Below are 16566 nucleotides of genomic sequence, written 5' to 3' on the forward strand. Positions count from 1 at the left end.
TACTGTGCAAATAACATGAGAAACTAATTTAGAACATTTGTAAGGAAAATAATTTTAAATGACTTAACTATTTGTACAGTTAGTCCATCCATCCATCCACAGTGGTAGTAATAGAGAGAGAACCTCTACACTGTGACAGTTTCCTGTGAGCAAGTGTTTAGTGACAGTGGGGAGCAAGAACTTACTTTAAACAGGAAGAGACCTGGCAGTTTTTCATAGTGCTGAACTTCTTATCTCTGTTTCTTCATATGCAACAATATTACAAATGAATCGCTTATTTGCGCAATTTGTTTTTTGTTGTTTTTTTGTTGTTGTTTTTTACCGGGTACATTTGTTTTTGAATTCATTTTTAATATTTTACTGTATATCTCAACTTTTGTAAGACATGTTAAGCATAGGGCTATATTGGAAAACGCAAATACAATAATTTCAATTTGTTGTTGTTTTGTTTGTTTTGGGGGTTTTCTGTGCTTTTGTAGATTGAATATAATATCCTTCTTTAATCTGGATTTTTAAGTGAAAATTGCAGGCATTTATATCAAAATAGCACAACATTAAGAAAGATTTAAAATTAGATATTTTAATGTAAAACTGCATGAACTAAATGGGCAGAATATGAAAATCTAGCACAGTTCTAAAAAGATATTTTTCCTGTGATTTATTGATATATTAAATGTATTTGTTTATTTACAAAAGCACCAATCTCTTTTCTCCCCTCCCACTTACACAGAGAGGCAATGTTTTTGTCACAGCTCATGATGCTGAAAAAGGTAAACAGTCGTCAATGATGTCAGTCACTCACTCAGAGCAAAAAATCAAAGCAGTGGAGCGATAGCAATCTGGCTTGGACACAGTTAGTGAAACAAACACAATGAAGTCAGTGAGGCCTTGGGTAAGCCTCTGAAAAGAGAATGTAAACAAGCACTCCAGATAACTACTCTTCTTTTGATAAAGGCAGACACGAATGTTATGATGCTATAGTCAGTGTCGCCTGAGCATTTGGCTGTTCAGTTTTAGAGATAATCACACTTCTGTGGATTAACAGTTCAGCAGTGGTGGAAGAAGTATTTAGATGATTAACCTTACTAAAAGTACCAATATAAAGTATTAAAGAAAAATAAGTTATTGTGCATTAAGATATTTCCTGTTAGCTGGTTTTTCTAAGACAAACAATACATCCACTCATCCATGGTGAGAGACCAGATAATGGGTTTCAGAAAAACCCCTGTGATGAAGAAACAATCGAGGGACACGGGTGATGGACCGAGGCTGGAAATTGCATTAAAGCAATACATGGGTCGGTCTGTGGGCCCGCCACTCGCAGGACGGACTGTAGTGGTTCAGTGCCTTCACGTTGGGAGTTTTCAGTGGTGGACAAGAGGACTGCTTCTCTGCAACTTCATATCATTTGCACTTACTGCTCAGTGTACCCAGTCTCCTTGGAATCCATGGATGTGGTGCTTGAAGGTACCCAAGCTGGGCTCCATTGTCCCCTCCGGGGGACTTTTTATGTGGACATCTGTGTTAACCACTGTTTACCCATAACACACACCATATGTGAGAATAGGGGGGTCCACAAGTGCACCTGGCACCAGGCTGCCCTAGGTCGCAGGTCGATCATTGATTTTTTAATTGTATCATCAGACCTACCGCTATATAGTACATGTGTATGTTTCATTAGATCTGTGGCTGCATGTTTGAACAAGAAGGGAGTAGAGCTGTCAACTGATCATCACCTGATAGTGAGCTGAATCTGGTGGTGGGGGAGGATGCTGGATGGACCTGATGTAGTCTAGGGTAATGACGGTGCATTAGCAGCATCTGACAGAGGTCCCAGTCTGTGAGATCTTCAAATCCAACTTCAACAGCATTACAAAGGAGGCTGTAGACACTGAGTCCGTGTAGACCATGTTGCACAGCCCTATTGTCGAAGCTGCAATATAGAGTTGTGGCCCCAAGGTGGTTGGTGTTTGTTATGGTGGTAATTTACCGACCAGATGTCAGAGGTGAAGGCAGCTGAAAAAAAGAGTCTTATCAAGCTTGGCTGGCTTGTGGGATTTTGGAGACAGCTGACAAATACGAAGATGCCGAGTAAAGCAATGTGGTCCTAGCAGTAGCTAAAGCAAAACCTCAGGTGTTGATTACTCGGTTAGGCCATGGAGCAAGATTTTCGGTCAGCCTTGAGGCAATTCTGGCAAACCATCAGGAGACTCAGGAAGGAAGGAGACCTGGCTTCCTGCTATGCTATATGCAATGGGGATAGAATGCTGATGACCTCAACTGAGGATATAGCCAGGTGGTGCAAAGAATAGTTTGACAATCCCTATTGACACACCTGGAAGCAGAGTGTGGGGGAGAGGGGGAGGAGGAGAGAAAGGTGAGTCCTCTAAGACTCTGGATATTGTAGGGCTGTCTTGGTTGACACACCTCTGCAGCATCTTGTGGAAGTCAGGGACAGAGCCTTGGGATGACCGGAGTGATGGTCCCCCTTTTTAAGAAGGAGGACTGGAGGGTGTGCTGATTCACACTCCTCGGCCACTGTGTGAAGGGTATGCCAGGGTGCTGGAGAGGATTGGATTTGTTAGTCAAACCACTGATTTAAGAAGAGCAATGCAGTTTCTGTCCTGGTACAGCTTGTGTGAAGGTGTGTGGGAGGTAGCCCAACCAGCCAAATTGTGTATTCTGGACTTGAAGAAAGCATTCTTGGAGAATCCTGTGGGGGTTCTTTGGGAATGCAGGGTGAGTGGCCAATTGCTATGGGTCATTCGGTTCATGTATAGCCTTAGTGAGAGCTTGGTTCGCATTGCTGGTAGTATAAGGATGTCAACGCAATGGTATACCTGCTGGTCTGTGTCTTTTTGTCAGCCTCAGGGACCATGGTATAGTTTTTGTGCAGTCATTTCCCTCATTGCTGGGTTTCAAAAATGTTGGTTTTGACTTTCAAGAAAGAGATGTTCTTGTGACTCATCAAGTGATGCCACTGACTAGCCAATCATTCAGTCTGTTGACATCATATTTTCAGATTGCCCTGGATCGCTTGGAACCCTGGCCGAGTAGGCGCTAAAAACATACCTGATACAAGGAACCACCACCTAATGGAAAATCCTACGAACTCAGCTGTGCTGAGCCAACTTGACTAGGTAGTAGTGGAAAAGGGCTGAAAGTGTGATACAGTGGTCCTCACTGTAAAGGGTGGATTGCTCACTCCGGGTCAAGCACAAGTTGCTGAAATAAGTGTAAGAGTTTAAGTGTCTTTGGGTCTTGTTCATGGGAAAGTGAAGTGGGAGACTGAAAGACAGACTGGGTGGCGTCTGCAGTGATGGGTCTGTACTGATCTATTATAGTGAAGAGAGAGCTGAGTGTCAAAGCAAAGCGTTTGATTTACTGGTCAATCTACATTCCCATCCTCAACTATGGCCACAAACTCGTTGTAGAGACCATAAGAACAAGACTGCTGAAACAATCAGTGGAAATTTGCTTCCTCTGAAGACTGGCTGGACTCTCCCTAAGAGATAAAGTAAGGAGCTTGATGAGGAGAGACCCAAAGTAGAACACCTCTACTTAGACTTTCCCCTGCAGCTTCTATATATAGCAGTCTAACCTTGATAAACAAATTAAATAAAGGCTACAGAACATCAGTGATAAATATATATCCCCACCAACTGATTTCACATTTCTCTGTTGTTGTTGTCTTCTCCATCTATTGTGTCATAAGACAAAGAGGGCTCGAGCCAGTTCATTCAGTCTCCAAACACACAGTGCTCAATCCACAAGGCAACAGATGCCTCCAGCAGTTGCACAGCTGTATATGAATCAATATTTTGTCCTGCTTTGAAATGCAATGCACACACACACACACACACACACACACACACACACACACACACACACACACACACACACACACACACACACACACACACACACACGCAGCACTCTTTTAGATATATCTCATCCCCTCCAGAACACAATGGAGGTCATGACTGGGACACGACCCCGGAGCTTCCCTCTTTTCTCCCCCCTTTGGAGAACCAAATAATCACCAGTCTTGTGTCAAGCCTGGGGGGAGGGAAGACATGGGTGAATGTTAGATTCTCCGTCACTTTATATGAAAGCTAAAAGAAAACACGTGTGATTTTAAAAAATCAGCAGTGAAAATGTTTTCACAGTTTTCACAACTTTTCACAATTTAGCTGCTTTATTTTTGAATAATCCAGTTCACGTGCAGCAGCAGTTTCCAGGCATCGTAGTTTAAGATTAGTGCGCCACCAAGTGGTAATCTGCCACAATTACACTCCCCAAATGACTGACCAGTGTATATCAAGCAGCTGGCAGACGTATATATAATAATTTCTATTATTGCAGTAACGAACGCCATAAAATTGAAGAAACGTGCACATTATTTTTGCGATAACGTGTTATTTTGTCTGTAATTCGCCATTATTTTACTCCTCGGTTAAAAGTGAAAAGTTGTGATTTTAACTTAGAATTAATAAAGCGCAACGTTTCAATGTAATTACAGGACACTCAAGTTAACACACGGCCCCTCCGCCCCCACATGAGTGATAGTGAAAGCACGAGGAGCCCTCATTGGCACGCGCGTCGTGTGACGGCAGGCAGCAGGAGCAGCGGCAGCAGCGCGTGCTGTCACTTTTCACGTTTATTCAAAGCGGGAAGCGCGCGCAGATGGCCCCTTTTGAGAAAACGAGGCGCCCACCTCCCCACCCATCCCACCTCCCGAGATCAATTCAATTTGGTGTTGGGAAGATGGATGGATCCCTCCCCAAAGACACGGAGTTTATGAGTTTAGAGGGGCTTTTTTTGGTAAATAGGGGAGAAAAATGAAAGCGCGTAAAAATGAAGACGAAGTGGGAAGAGATGCCGTTTATGAGACCACACGCATGCATGCAGAGAAAGAGAGAAAGAGATGAATGCCAGAGTTTCCAGAGAAACACCGCTTCGCAGTCAGCCAGATGAGATTCCATGTTCGGGGCCTGTTTCATTCAGTGTATGTGACAAATTAACTTTAAGTTCAAGGCTTCCTCTCAGATATATATATCATAAAAATATTTTTGGCGCATTCACAATTCAGACTTTATTTGTGTATCATCTCTCATGAAGGTTGGTGTATTTCTGATCTGCTTCACAGACTGGGAAACAGATAATCAGACAGAACATGACGTAATTAACATAATAATAACAACAAACAGCCTTAAAATAATTTTTTAAAAAAGATTAAAGATTAAGATTAAACAAGATTAAACGATTCAGTTATATTAAGAATAGCTTGTAAGTACAATATAAGATGCCTGTAAAAGAATTCAAAAACAAAGTTCAAATATTAGAAATATTTAAAAAGTACTAAAAAGTAAAACATAAATACAATAAAATGACCAGTCAGATATCAATAAGTTATAATCAGCAAATAAGAAGGTGTGATGCTGAAACATTAAAAGATTTAAGGCCAAATAATTAAACAGAATAAAACTACAGGTCAGATGAGCAGATATAAATCAAATAAAATGAAGTTATTTCAATAAAGATCAACTGAATCAAAAGCCAGACATAAGAGTACAGTTTTAAGACTTACAGACTTACATTTCCAGCTGCTTTCAGGTCCACTGACTGTAGCTGTTCAGGTCATAAAGGGTGAAAATCTTTTTGTCCTGCACTTTGGAACTGCTCTATACTGGAGGTAGGTCATGAACTTCTTTAAAAATAAGCTTTCCAAACAAGCAATACTTTTTAGGTAGGCTATATACACTTACAATACATGCTAGATGTAAACGCATGCATTAGTTTCTTTGAGGCACTCAGACAGACAAAAGGATGAACATAGCACTATTTTTAAGTTGATGAAGGGTAGATTTACTGGAAAGTCCACATGAGCCCTTAAATGAAGTCACTTTGTTATTTTAGAGGTTGTCAAGAATTCTCTACGATAAAGATAAACAAATAACAATTTAAATGTGTTGCTTTCAGCCCAATGCTTAAAATGATTATATGATCAGCTGTATCAGATTCTAAAATAAGATCAAGTACTGATTGTTAACATCAAAAACAAATGAGCAATGTTATATATATTCATATTATCTATGGTTTAATATTTTTTATATAGTAATGGTTTAATAAACTTTAATACTAATAACATACAATTTTATATATGTAGTGAGAATCAAACAAGACAAAATCATTAAATCTGATATAAAATGACACAAATAAAGTTAATTAAGACAAAATCCAAAAAGACAAAAAGCTGGATTACCAACAGACAAAATGAGCAGCTACAGGGCACTAAAAACCTAAAACCTAAAAGTTAGGTTGCAGGAATAAAGTTCTTTTTTTTTTTTTTAAACAAGTGTAAGTTTAATATCCATCACAGCAATATCAACTGAAATGATGTTGTCCAAAAGGCCCTACCTTTCTAAATGTACCTAATTCATAGAGATTCGTTGCCAGTTTTTGCCTCCCAGCACGTTGAGCGGCCTTGCAAATAATTCAAGGAGAAGAGCAACACTGAATGCCAAAATTGCCCTTGAACATCAGTTAAAAAAAAAAATCAAACACAAATGAAAAAACATGACCAGGTTCTATGTCTCACGTGAATATTTAATATATTTCTGTGTGTTTCATAATGCCAAATCTAATATCTTTTGTGTTTTTGCGCTGCAAAATGAACAGTTGTGTCTATAACTTCTGTTCCCTGAAGGAGAGCCATGAAGTACAACAGCTAACAAAACCTTTTTTTAGATTAATTTTATTTTCACTGTGGAGTCTGGGATCATATTTTTATACACCGAACAGTGGTGTGGCAGAGTAACTAGAAATTAGTAACTAATATTAGCTACCCAGTTCTGCAACAACCTGAGGGCTTGAGTTCAAAACAGGGCCACAAGGAGCAAAAATGTATTTCACACTAAAATATAATAACAGGATTAAAGTAGAGATCATTCTTCCTTAATGTCTTTAGGATTTGCTAATTAGAAATCTACATCTTGGCTCTGTCCCTGTGCCCTCTGAGACTTAAAAAAGGGACAGCAGGATGTTGAATAAACTCCCCTCCTCACTCACAGTGACTCACATCCAATGAGGCGTCCGCAACAAAGGTCCAACAATTGGATTTAAACGATCTTAACCAAATAGAAACCCAATGAATATCACCATTTTAACTCGCCAGACTGGGCCGTATGCCGAGGCCTAATGCATGCACGCACACCTTATGACAGACCCTGTGGTACAGATGGTCCGAGCGTGAGCCTGAATGAGAGGGGGAACATCCACGGTTGCTGACGCATTGTGGGGGGACGTCTTCTTCAATACAGCACTTAATGAGAACAGACTGACTCTTTCTCCCTCCCCTTTGCCTTCTTCCATCCATTCTATTCCTTCCCTCCTCCTCCTCCTCCTCTCCGATTCTCCACTTCTCCTCTCCTTTGCCCATTTCCATCTGTTTGGAGACAAAGGACCACGAGCCAGCTCGAGCCCCGGGACCCTGCTGGTGAAGTAGGCAAGGATAATACGGTCCATCCCGGGGGCTGCATTTCAACACATGGACCAGGCTTTGTACTTCTGCAGCACGAGCACCCTTCATACTGCACACACACAGGCAGGGATGTGCACACTCCACGCACTCTCCCAAAAGCACACTGCAATGATAGAGGCAAGCAAGAAGGAAAGGTGGGGAAGGGGCGGGTGTGGGTGGGGAAGGAGTTGCAGTGGGGAGTTCTCGCCTTGAACATGAACACTTCCATAATACCCGGTGACGTGGAGAATAAAAGCGAGGGAGAAAAAATGAGGCAGCACAAAAAGCCCCAAATGTTGTTCCTTGTACTGTGAACATATGGCTGTTTGTTGTCATACTCTTTCTCCCTGTCCAATTTACACAGAGCTAGTGAGCTCTCAGAATTAAATGTGTGTGTGTGTGCTTCTCCTGGATTTGAGTAGCTCTATACCTGAATGATGATGAGGAGAAGGATGTCCAAATGCTGCTAATGGCCCCTGTATAATCCCCTGCCGTCTGCACACACCTCCTGACATATGGTCACTCCTCGGCCTCCGCCGTTACATAAGCCACACGGTGCAAAGAGAGTGGGGGGATGTGGTGAAACGTGGCACTTTCTCTCACTCTCTCTCTCTCTCTCTCTCTCTCTCTCTCTCTCTCACTCACACACACACACACACACACACACACACACACACACACACACACACACACACACACACACACACACACACACAAGCACCGGCCACACTGTCAGCCAGGCTGTTCAGTGCCCTCAGCAGTTTGGGCTTCGCCTGTCACTTTTCTCTCCCCTGCCCCTTCTGGGGGTTTGTAAAGAATAAATTGAAGAGGACTGATGCTATGGAAGCTTTTGGGATGAAGAGCACAAATGGCCTTGTAGTGCTTCGTGGCAATGTACAGATGGACTCCTCCATTCAATAAGCTTGAGCAGAAGTCTGTCTCCACGCCATGCCAGAATCACAGAGCTTGTTTTGTGTTTCTGAAGAGGACAATCTGTTGATGCAACATATTGGTGTTCTTTTCTTTCTTTCTTTCCTTTTTTTTAAAAATGAAAGCGTTGATAGACTCTGAAATACTGGGCCAGTCAGATTTGGATAATGTAAAACAAATAATCTCGTGGAAATCAAAATGAAATGTCGACAGTAATAAGAGCTGAGTGTAGCAGACCGCGTCCTTTCAACATGTGACAGGTGTGGTGTTCTTGTCCTCAGTGACGTGTTTTAACAGTTGTTGTGACTTCAGGTAAAATGGGAAGCAAGTTTAGGCATGAACTCATTAAAAATGTTTAGCAAGAGCCTTAGCAAAAAAGTTTACACACATATCCCAGGGTGTACAGGGAGCAGAGAGCGGGAACGAGTCAACAGGGACGTGGAGTAAAGAATCAGATTTTCTGGTGTTTTTGGTCAGAGGCTGAGCTGAGCACAAGTTTAGGCTATATGTTAACACACTCCCACACACACAGCAGCAGTGCCTGTTGCTATCAAACTTGGTACAATGGTAAATAAACCCGCCAAGTGGATCGTATGTACACTTAGTGCATAAAAGGTGCAGCGTCTTTGTTTATGCTAGCCTAACATTAGATTTAGATCAAATTAAAGTTGCTTGAAAAATAAGAAACGGTTCCTTCTAGAGATATTAACTCATTGTTGCCTTTAGCTACTTACAGTTTTTCTCAGTCGCTTTGGTGCGTTTCTCAGATCAGAATTGAAATTCTCATAACTATTAGTTCAACCTCCACAACACTCAGTCATTTGTGCACATCATAGTAGCAATTTCTCCTCTCTCTGAACAAACTGCAAATGATTTTGGACATGAATCAGTTGCTTCCATACATTTCCCTGCTGCTTTCTGACATTTCCATTTGCTTATGTCATGTCAGTCAAAAGTAATCATACCTATGGATGCTGAACAGTCATTCCCAATAAAACTAATAGTCATACATCCATTGCTTAAGTCATCACACACAAAATTGTTGAACTAGTTATCACATGCCAAATATTGGCCATCTGTCAAGCAAATCCTATACCTTTCTGTATCATTGTTCCTGGAAATGTCTCCGAAATTGAACAATTGATCTCAGGTGAATTACAGCTGTCACTCATGAGGAGGCTCTACCAAATTGGTGATTTTATGTTTACATGTATTCTACAGTGAACAAGTGACTGTAGCATATTTTTCTTTTGCACAATTCTGTAGGATTACAAACACTTCTACACAATGGAAATGTGAGACGTACGTATTCAGTGTCTCAGTTACTCCCAAGACTCCCACAACATCTACAGTGACTTTACTGCACATTTCAGATGGCTGTACAGGTAGGCCATAGTGCTGTCGTCAGCATTTTCAGGTGTCACCAATTGTTTTTGCAATGGGAAACACTGAAATTATAAACTGTCATAGTGGAAACATGACAATGCCATTTGACTATCTTGTTCATAAAGATGGTGTCAAGACTTTTCATTTTGATGGCACTGACAGTTTCATTGACATGGATACTTGCTTTTGAGGTATGGATAATCAATTCTGTGCATGTGACGTGCTTTAGCAGGCTATCCACTAGGTTTTGCAGTTTGCACTAATTGTTTTGGGAAATGCACTAACTGCTGTGCAAATGTTAATGGTGTTCTGAGAAACGCACCAAAGCGACTGAGAAAAACTGTAAAAGACTTAAACCTGCTATCCAAGGTAAAAGTCTTTTGCTTATCCCACTGTCTCATCACATCTTCCTTCAGTTCCAGCTTACAGCCATACCACTGTGAGCCCTCCTGAACTCAATGTGATTGTTGTATCTCAGATTAACTGTAAATTCATACAAGCAGTTATTTTCTATGGTTAAGTACTTTCTATCTAACACTCACACACATTCATACTCCCGATGGATGACCTGTTCGACCAGGTAGAGTAGGTCATCCACTGATTGGGAGGTTGGTGGTCAACTCCTGGCTGCTCCAGTCTGCATGCCAAAGTATCCTTGGGTAAGATACTGAACCCCAAGTTGCTCCAATGTGTTTGTCAGATTATGAAACGTGTGAATAGGTGCTTGTATGTACATTTGTGTGAATGTGTCATTTTGTATAGAGCGCTTCAGTAAAGTAGAATAGCGCTGTAAAAAGAAACAGGCCATGTATCATTCCTGTGTGTTTCTTCTTAGACCAACTTGATAGCATTACTTACATAATGGCGAAAGCTTATTATGGAGTTCTGTTTATTGATACCCAGAATGTGTTGTCAGCCTTAAGGTGTGGGTTGTGAAGAAAGATCCTTCTACTACAGAATCCAGAAAGTACTGAGATTGAACCTAAACCTTTAGTTAGAGGCCTGACAGCCAGACAAAATGCCAAATGACAAAAGTCCATGCTGGTGGCTTTTTCAAACTCTCAAGATTTCATGTAAATGTTGAGACAAACTGAGAGTGGATAGTATTTGACCGCAAACAGAAAAGCTACCTGAGTAATGTCTGTTGTCTGTGTCATGTAGCTGGATGGGAAATCTGCAGCAACTTCATGATGCTATCACGTGAATTTGGATCAAATCTCTGAGGAATCTTACTAGCACAAAGAATTAAGACAGTTCTGAAGTCAAGGGTCCAATCCAGTACTAGAAAGGTCTACCAAACAAAGTGACCAGAAGTGTAGAAGTACAAAGCAAAGGCAGCAGTGGAGGGTTTTATTAATTTTACTGACTTTATATTCTCAGAGGCAGGGCCTAAACAGAAGGACCAAAAAATGCACAAACATGAACAAGAGTGACCTGTGTTGTTCCATGTATTTTTGCCACTTTTGCTTCTAGTGAGATTTAGACATGAGTATGCAAAGCTCTGCGCAGCCCCCAAGGACTCCTTACCCACAGTTTAAGCTGAAATCATCAACCACTTTTGTCTTTTTCAGAATATGAGACATGAATGAGTTTTTCTTTTATATTTCAGAAGGTATATACTGTATGCTGAATTTAATGACTGACGTGTCAGTCTGATTAGTGAGTTAGCAATGTCGGCCAGCAAACTTTCCCAGTCTGCAGTTGAAGTTAAAGCAAGAATGTCTGGAAGATGACTGACTGAGAAATACCAAATAGAAAAACAAGACCCAGGAGACCCTTGAGCTGAAAAGGAAACAAAATGTCCTGCTACCTTCAGTGTCTACAAAAAAAAAAACTTTAAAGGAGAAATGTGACTGCACCTGCCACCGTAGATAGATAGGTAGATAGATAGATAGATAGATAGATAGATAGATAGATAGATAGATAGATAGATAGATAGATAGATAGATAGATAGATAGATAGATTTTTATTTATTCTGTTGCTGATTTGGAATTCTGGCATATCCAGGGTTAAAGGTTCAATTCCCTCTGGGGCTGTGCATGCTTAAAAAAGGTTCTCTCATGATAATCTAATGTGGCTTAGATAAAAGCATTTGCACATCTCTGTTTCTGTAACTCGACTCAGCTACAAGCCTTTTATAGCACAATCGATGGGGATAGGCGTCTATATTTATATCGCAAATGAATATAAATATTTGGATCTCTTTTTTGCTCATACCATTTGGCAATATTACATCTCAGCACTTGCTCTCTCACTCATAAATTTCCATCTCTCCCATCCCTCCTCTCTCGCCGGGTTTCCCACGGGAGGTGCCAGACGGCCAGTAATTTGGTTGTCTTGGCTCGTCTGGAGTAACACCTGCCCCCTCTCTGGGGAGGGAGAGAGCCTTTCAGCCAGGAGCACACATGTAGGCTACCACTGCCTTTAGCTGCTGACCATTGGGTCTGTGTGTGTGTGTGTGTGTGTGTGTGTGTGTGTGTGTGTGTGTGTGTGTGTGTGTGTGTGTGAGAGAGAGAGAGAGAGAGAGAGAGAGCAAGTGTGTGCGTGTGCAGCTGACTGAGTTTCCTTCTATGAATGTGCGCTTATTTTATCATGCACATGTGCAAACACACACAGCCATGTGCATGTGTGTACAGTAGGCTGAGTTTTCATCTGTATGCTAAACTGGATTTGCACTTGTTTCACCTTTCATTTTGTGTGTGTGTTTGTACATTATGCACATTTTTATGTGAGTAGGCTAGTGTGTGTGTGTGTGTGTGTGTGTGTGTGTGTGTGTGTGTGTGCTCTCAGACGCCCAGAAAGCATCTGAGAGCTTGCACTACATGCATGCTGAATGATTTGCATGTACACTTATGTCACTTCGATCGTGCGTGTACGCGCGTGCGCGTTACGTGAGCCTGACGTCATCAGGCCAGTAGGCTTTTCTTCATTAGGATAAGCTGAATATTCTAACGGTGGCTATGTCCTAGTTCTCTGTTACATTCCAAAACCTCAAAACTTTTTTTTTTGAGTAAAATAAAATACAAAACGTGCTTTTTCTTTTCAAGTATTACCTTTTTAATTAAAAATAACACCGAAAAATATGAAAAGTTTGTCCATTAGAAACCAGCTGTCACACAATACCTCTACTACAAAAGATCTGCATAAAGCAACAAGTAGCCTACACAACCCTGAAGAGACAAAAAATCTTTGGATAGAGGATATGTTTTTTTCCCTTTCACTATAAAATTACTTATTGACTTTTCCTAATACAAAGCAGAGACAAATAAATAACCCAATTAATCAGAAAATAAAATAATAGTCAAATCAGCGCACTGAAGATAATATTTTTTTCAAAATAATAATTTTTTGGTTATAGCAAATAAATAAATAAATAAGACAAAGAGGTTGAGCTCTGAATCGTATCCCCTTGGTGGTTTGAATTATTTGACAATCAGTGTCGATGAAGCAAATGTTTTTTTTACTTAGTTTTTTTTCTTTAGCAGCCCAATTCTAATTCACAGAGAAACCTCTCAAAAATGGGAAACAAATTCATGGGGCCACTAGACCCCATCTTGAAGTGCTTATCGTTGCCATCGATAGACAGCGGACATGAAAAATAATAACAAACAAAAAACAACAACAACAACAACAACAGAAAAAAGCATCGAACATACATCAAACGAATAAATTATACAATGGATTAACAGAAAGTGCCATTTTTGAAGAACACCACCACTTTCCAAGTTCAAATTCACAGCCTAAAATATAGAAGCAACAAACCATTATACATTTATACAAAAAAGACGGCAGCTTATGATATTAACATAAATAAATTAGCCTTAAATATTAACACAATTAAATAAATAATTCCATACACTTTAGGAGAAACAAAAAAGCATGATTAAGGTCACAATTTTATATGTCATAAGTGGCACTTACGCATTGAAATGTTTTTTTTTTCTTCCTTTATGGAAAATCTAAGCTAGATCTAAAGCAGCTATGTTTACGTCCTTTCGTTCCGATCGGGGGGGGGAAAGACCCCGTGTTTATTTTGTTCAACCTCAAAGTGACACAGTGAGGGGAGCATTCAGAAATCTATTCATGATATTAGATGAGATTAGGCTAATATCATTTTTAGATGTAGATTAAATGTGAAGCAAATTAAAATAACCAGAATCTTCTTGAATTTTTTGCAGCCCACGCGAATTATTATTATTTTTTCTGTCCTCCACTGCATCACTGCAAAGGAAGCATGAATGCCTGCGGGGGCTCTTCCAGACCCCCCCCCCCTCCCCTTTTGCTGAATATCGGAAAAAATAATTGTCATTATTGCATCCAACGGCTCAAAACAACTCGGCGCTTGCTGCTTGCAGTGAGCGATCTGGACTGAAAGTTTAGGCTCCCGTAACTTTTTGCACCGCTGCCACTACATCAATCAACACTGGACTCGCACTAAAGGGCTCAGCTCACCATTAGAGGTATGGCAGAGTGTCAGCATCCGGGGAAGTGATGCTTTAGTTTGGATGGAGATGATGCTGGGCAGATTTTGGGCCTTGAATTGGATGGAAATTTTTTATTACATATCATTAAATGAAATAGAAGTTTCGGTGAGATGAAGGCAACACTGTGTCACAGGTGTTAGACCGATATATATGTGGAGCCGATATCGACATTTTTACATCAATCAATTAAGCAAGTCCACCTTAAAACAACAGTTTCTACCCCTGCAGCAGAAGTTTCGATTGTTTTTTTTTTAATTCACTGCAAAATTATCTGATTACTTAAAAATTGACCTTCCTTTTATTCAAAGTAGTGCTTTGTGGTGTTGAAAGCTAAAAAAAATCTCCTGCATCATTCCACCCTGACCGCTAACCTTGCCATAACCAGTTAACTCCCAGCACGTCGAGCGAGTCCAGTCTCCCAACAACTCAACCAGTTTCTCTCACATATGTGTGCGCGTAGAGGGCGGAGTGGGGGGTGGAGTGGGTCACTTTTAGACATCCAGCACATGATTGAGATAGGAGATGTAGCATATAGCCAGTCTGAGGATCTCGATCTTGGAGAGTTTCTTGTCCGGAGGTAATGTGGGGAGTAATTTCCTCAGCTCCGCGAAGGCCACGTTGAACGCCTCCACCCGGATCCTCTCCCTGGTGGCGTGGGCTGAGCGGTACTTGGCCGTGGCCCTCCGTCTTCTCCTCTTCTCCTCCCTGCTCAGGGGCTGGTCGGCTTTGCATTTGGCTCTGTCCTCCATCTCCGCCGGCTCGTCCGAGGCACAACCGGCCGACTTCAACCCATTGAGCATCGTCTCCGGGTCGGACTGAGTCCAGGAGAGGTCCGCCTCAGCCTGATCCGGGCTCAGCATCATTTTTATTCTGCGGTGTTGGCAGTCCTTCTCAAGAACCTGTGCACGGGAAAAATCTGTCATTGAAACATTAAAACATTGCTGCTTTTATTTTTTTAATGGTCATTTTAAATTCCACATTTTACAGTCAGAGAGCTACTGTGTCACATGCGTTTGGATGAAATAAAAAACTGGATTGATTTTTGAAATCATCGTTTTTGCTGTTTTCCTGCACTCAGGCACCACTATGAGAAAGCCCACAGCGGGTGCTCCAGTCCCTCCTGTGCCTATTGCATAATAAAATTAAACTCCATAAATAATGAATGGTTCAAAATTCGCGGTTAATTCACGAAAGCTTCAGGCCTTAAAAACAGCCCAACAAATTTGAATTTCCAAGTGTCATGTTTGCAAAATATTGTTTTTTAAACGACGAAACTCTTTAAAAATACTATTTGTTTTTAAATTAAAGAAAAAAAACCTCATTTTTTTGCGAATTAACATAATCAGAATTGGCCATCTGTCACAGTGTGATGAACACATCTGCTTGGCTGAGGCCGGAGCGACTTGACAGCATGAAGGCAGGAGATGGTAAAATAATGTTGACATCTGCTGGACACCAAATTATTGGAGCAGTTGCTTTTTTTCTTGATTTTTGTTAATAAAGAAAAATAGATCTACGAATCTAAAAATAATAATAATAAAAATGAACAAATCGGAAAAAATCGTATTTAATTTGTTTTTATTTAAAAGCTTAATTTTCCACAGAAATCTGAGACTCACCTTGACAAAGGGTTGGAGGTTTTGTTCAGTTTTTTTCTTGTTGGGAACTAAAAGGCGCTCTTGAGCGGAGCTTCAACTCCAAATTAACTCATATTCCACCGGCCAAAAGAAACAACAAAAAAAAAGACAACAACAACATCAGATGTTAATGAGACGAACATTCAAAGAAAACAAAGAAAGGAGAAAAATTATTTTCTTTTCTTTCTTTCTTTCGGTTTTTTTTTTAAATAGTTTTTGACTTTTCTCAGCCGCGAACTTGCAACATGGGATCACGCGGGGTCAAACGTCAAGCGTGGAAATGTTTCTGCTGATAAAAAAAACAGCCCATCAAAAGTCTTGAGATGATTAGGTCGGACGAGTTGGAGAAAAAGAAATAATAATAATGATGATGATGATGACAGTGGTGGTGATGGTGATGATAAGCGTGGATCAGTCAGCCCCCCTGTGTGATCCCAGCGATGGAGAGACAATAGAGGAGATGGGCTGATAGCGGTGAAAGTGCAGCCAGGGCTACTCGTCCGTGAGCCTTTTGGAAGATGGGGATAAAAAGAGGGACAGATAAGCGAGGCTCTCCCTTGTCAGGAATCAGCGGATCGGAAGGCGGTTCGCGGATAATCCCCCCTC

General features: G+C 40.8%; 1 protein-coding gene across 1 annotated transcript; it reads right to left on the minus strand.

Annotated features, from left to right (window-relative positions):
- Positions 1 to 12881: 12881 nt before the first annotated feature.
- On the minus strand, positions 12882 to 16095 carry LOC113016358 (helix-loop-helix protein 2-like). The gene is made up of 2 exons (XM_026159142.1): positions 15943 to 16095; positions 12882 to 15222 (listed from the first exon to the last, which is right to left on the minus strand). The coding sequence occupies exon 2, from the start codon at positions 15184 to 15186 to the stop codon at positions 14815 to 14817; it is 372 nt and encodes a 123-aa protein (XP_026014927.1). The 5' UTR covers positions 15187 to 15222; positions 15943 to 16095; the 3' UTR covers positions 12882 to 14814.
- Between the last annotated feature and the right edge of the window lie 471 nt (positions 16096 to 16566).

This window comes from Astatotilapia calliptera, chromosome 23 (genome assembly GCF_900246225.1).
Source record: "Astatotilapia calliptera chromosome 23, fAstCal1.2, whole genome shotgun sequence".
Taxonomy (NCBI): Eukaryota; Metazoa; Chordata; class Actinopteri; order Cichliformes; family Cichlidae; genus Astatotilapia; species Astatotilapia calliptera.